This window comes from Esox lucius, chromosome 17 (assembly GCF_011004845.1).
Source record: "Esox lucius isolate fEsoLuc1 chromosome 17, fEsoLuc1.pri, whole genome shotgun sequence".
Classification (NCBI taxonomy): domain Eukaryota; kingdom Metazoa; phylum Chordata; class Actinopteri; order Esociformes; family Esocidae; genus Esox; species Esox lucius.
Genome location: NC_047585.1, coordinates 15206729 through 15210893, shown reverse-complemented (window position 1 = coordinate 15210893; position 4165 = coordinate 15206729). Strand labels below are relative to the sequence as shown.

The window sequence follows — 4165 nt, the reverse complement described above, 5'->3', positions numbered from 1 at the left end:
GAAAATCAGTACCTCCAAATCCGAGGCCATGGTCCTCAGTCGGAAAAGGGTGGCTTGCCCACTTCAGGTTGGTGGAGAGTGCCTGCCTCAAGTGGAGGAGTTTAAGTATCTAGGGGTCTTGTTCACGAGTGAGGGAAGGATAGAACGGGAGATTGACAGACGGATCAGTGCAGCTTCTGCAGTAATGCAGTCGATGTATCGGTCTGTCGTGGTGAAGAAAGAGCTGAGCCGCAAGGCGAAGCTCTCGATTTACCAGTCAATCTACGTTCCTACTCTCACCTATGGTCATGAGCTTTGGGTCATGACCGAAAGGACAAGATCCCGGATACAGGCGGCCGAAATGAGCTTTCTCCGCAGGGTGGCCGGGCGATCCCTTAGAGATAGGGTGAGAAGCTCGGTCACCCGGGAGGAGCTCAGAGTAGAGCCGCTGCTCCTCCACATCGAGAGGGGTCAGCTGAGGTGGCTTGGGCATCTTTTTCGGATGCCTCCGGAACGCCTTCCTGGGAAGGTGTTCCGGTCCCGTCCCACCGGGAGGAGACCCCGGGGAAGACCTAGGACACGCTGGAGGGACTATGTCTCCCGGCTGGCCTGGGAACGCCTCGGTGTCCCCCCGGAAGAGCTAGAGGAAGTGTCTGGGGAGAGGGAAGTCTGGGCATCCCTGCTTAGACTGCTGCCCCCGCGACCCGGCCCCGGATAAGCGGAAGAAGATGGTATGGTATGGTATGGTATGGTACCACTGTGTGCAGATTTAGTACCACTATTTATACAACATGTACCACTGTGTGTAGATTTAATACCACTATTTATACAACATGTACCACTGTGTGTAGATTTAATACCACTATTTATACAACATGTACCACTGTGTGTAGATTTAATACCACTGTTTTCTCTCCTCCCATCAGGCAGGCGGCGGTACTTGTGTTTTTTCTCTCCCACCAGCAGGCTCAGGAACAGCTTCTTCCCATCTACTGTAACCCTGCTGAACCCTGTGACCCATCCCATCACTAACCACACCCACCTGCCCATCGCTTAGTACTGCCTCTACCTCGTGAACCTCACTGCTGCTATCCCTGCATTTCAGTTGCACATGCACCTTGCGCTTATTCATTCCCACTTGCACATACATATATATAATAATTGTAAATTTGTATATTTCTGCCTTCCCTATTTGTCTTCATTTCTCATTTTGAATTGGCATTTTGCACTGTATTAGCCTTCATTGCATATTTATACATTCCACTAGTAACATACACTTTCCTTAAAACGTATAATTGTCATGCCCTCTTCTATTTGCGCATCTGGTTACATGCTAACTACATTTCATTGTACTGTACTTGTACTTTTCAATGACAATAAAGTTGAATCTAATCTAATGTAAAGGAGCAGTGTCAGTCCCACACGTGTAAGTTGATGATGATTAGCGTGTGCTCTGTCAGTGTCATTGATACCAACATCAGGCAGCAGATCTGGGGGTCACTACTTTCCCAGATTCACTCAGCACTCTGTGAGTCTCTCTCCATCACCCCCACCCCTCCACCTGCTCCCCTGAGACGTGACCATTGTCCCCCAGCAATAAGAACACTGAGCATGTGGCAGCTCCACATTCCTCATTGTACTTCCAAGCTCAGCCATTGGTGACAGAGTGTGAGAAACTACAACCAGACCAAGACCCACACATTCATATGCAGATTTGGGACTATATATAGGAGACATGAAGCCAGTAGAGTCAGATTCACTTTACACAGAGACCCCTACAGAACAGAGATACAGACATGGTACCTACAATCACCTCAGCTAGCATCTACTCTAAGGAGCACCTGACTCTGACAAACAAGGTAAATATAGATTACAATTCGTTTTATGGTTTATTTCTCAATAACAGATGTAATCTATTCATCTCATGTCTGATACATTTTTGAACAATGTTATTAATGAGTGTCCTCTTCTCTTCTTGCAGTTAAGAAAGCCAGTGGTTGAAAAGTTACGCAGAGATCGTATCAACAGCAGCATTGAGCAACTCAAGTCTCTTTTGGGTCCAGAGATCCTCAACCATCCACCCGACTCCAAGCTGGAGAAAGCTGACATCCTGGAGATGACAGTTTGTTACCTGAGACAACAGCAACAGAACAAGAAAGGAAGCCCCTCCTCTTGTTCAGCACCTGTCAATCAGGGTTACTCCAGCTGTGTCCAAGAGATTACTCACTTCCTGTCTAAAGATGAGGTGAAGACACAGTCCCAGAGAAGACTGCTGAGCCACCTCCAGAGCCTGCAGCCCTCCTCTGATAAGAACAGGAGGGAGAGTGACCTGCCTCAACTGAGCTCCTCAGACCAGCACAGCTTCAGCAAAGAGAGTAGTCCAGTCAACAGCGCCCTCTGGAGGCCCTGGTAGAGTCTTACAGACTGGAGCTCCACTCTCAGACAAAGAGGGGACCATATTGGTCTAACATTAATATCATGGACAGTAATGACAACAGGAAGACAATATTTTCCTCTTCTGTTTATGCAGGACCTTTACAAGTTTTGGTGTTATTGACAAGGTTTTCTGGGAAAATGTTCTAATCTATACAAACTACATTTTGTAGTGTTTACTGAAAATATCATAACGTTTATGTTTTTGGAAATGTGATCAACATATTTATCATGAAACTTTTATTTCAATTGCACTAAATGAGTTAAATTGATGAACACCAGATTTTTGTGATTTAAATCCGAATGTTTATTTTGTGAAACTTAACATTGTTGATCATGTGCATATGACCCATAATAGGTATATTGATCTTCAATGAGGATTTCTAACCCAAAATGTGTTTCAATACATTTGTGATTGTAAATTATAAATGTGTTCTTAACATTTGTGTAGTGATATTGTCACATTGACAGTGTATTGATCATCGATCATCTTGAGATCCAGAATCACTGTTCCTCCATGAGGATTATTTATACTAACTGATTTTCATACCAGTTGTCATCTCTGTGATTAGAGATTATTGATCTGTTTTACGATCACACTGTGTCAAATGTCACATAATAATGATGATGAGGACAATAATGTATTGTTAATATGATAATTCTCATTGCTAAGCCTCTTGTTTATTTTAAACAATGATGTTGTCTTTTAGAAAAACAGTAACTGTTGATATTACACTCTGATAGTGTATCGTGTCTTGTGCTGATTTATTAGCACTTTATTTTCATTTGCAACATTTACTCTAAATTAGGTTTATGATCTGCTTAGACTGCTGCCCCCGTGACCCGGCCCCGGATAAGCGGAAGATGATGATGATGATGAGGTTTATGATAGAACTCATTGAGTTTGTGTGAATAAATTGAAAAATCATTGAATTACATTCTCCTGTGTTATTTCATTATTCTTCCGCAGAAATAAGCTCGGAGAAGAGACTATTTATTATTCATTTAAAATATTTCACATGACAACCTGCTAGACTATGGGTCTAAACAAATTAAATATCCCTTTAGTGTTTACAATATTGTGAATAATTATTCTGTACAAAGACGGAACAGACCCATGTTGAAATAATTACTCATTATTTACCTCATCACGCTTTTAAAATCTACAGATTTTTCTTTTTTTTTTTAATCATACATTTTTACTTTACAGGAATTGGCATGATACATGACGGCAGATTTAAGTTATTAAGGCATTCACGCTTTGTAGTTATGGGATGTTGTGTGTGGATTTCTGGAAAATGAAATGTGTCCATTGCATAAGGAAACACAATGGGCATAATTAGAACTGATTAAAATTGCTTTTGAATACTATACTACACACACATGGAATGACATTCAGAATGTTCAGCAATTTAAATATCTGATCAATTTACTTTTTACTGTAATTGTGTTTCTTTAGGGTGTCAACTTTTATATTTCCATTGTGTATATTTTTTATTACAGTAGAACAGGGCTCAGCTCCAAAAGAGAACTGGGTCTCAGTTGAAACCTCTGTATAAAGTTTTTATAATGATAAAATGACTGGAGGTTACACAGGGTGGTGCACAGAACGTGTCCTGGACTAGTTTCAGGTCCCATGCGTGGGGGAAAGTTCTGACCACTGGACTAAGCTACCACGACCCACCTATGAGAGCAATATACAGTGGGGCAAAAAGGTATTTAGTCAGCCACCAATTGTGCATGTTCTCCCACT

The 4165-nt window shown here is 42.0% G+C and overlaps 1 protein-coding gene across 1 annotated transcript; it reads left to right on the top strand.

The window, feature by feature from the left end:
- The first annotated feature begins 1654 nt into the window (after positions 1 to 1654).
- Positions 1655 to 3537, top strand: LOC105009006 (transcription factor HES-5-like). Its single transcript, XM_010868396.5, has 2 exons — positions 1655 to 1838; positions 1961 to 3537. The coding sequence occupies exons 1-2, from the start codon at positions 1776 to 1778 to the stop codon at positions 2390 to 2392; spliced, it is 495 nt and encodes a 164-aa protein (XP_010866698.4). The 5' UTR covers positions 1655 to 1775; the 3' UTR covers positions 2393 to 3537.
- Positions 3538 to 4165: the final 628 nt, after the last annotated feature.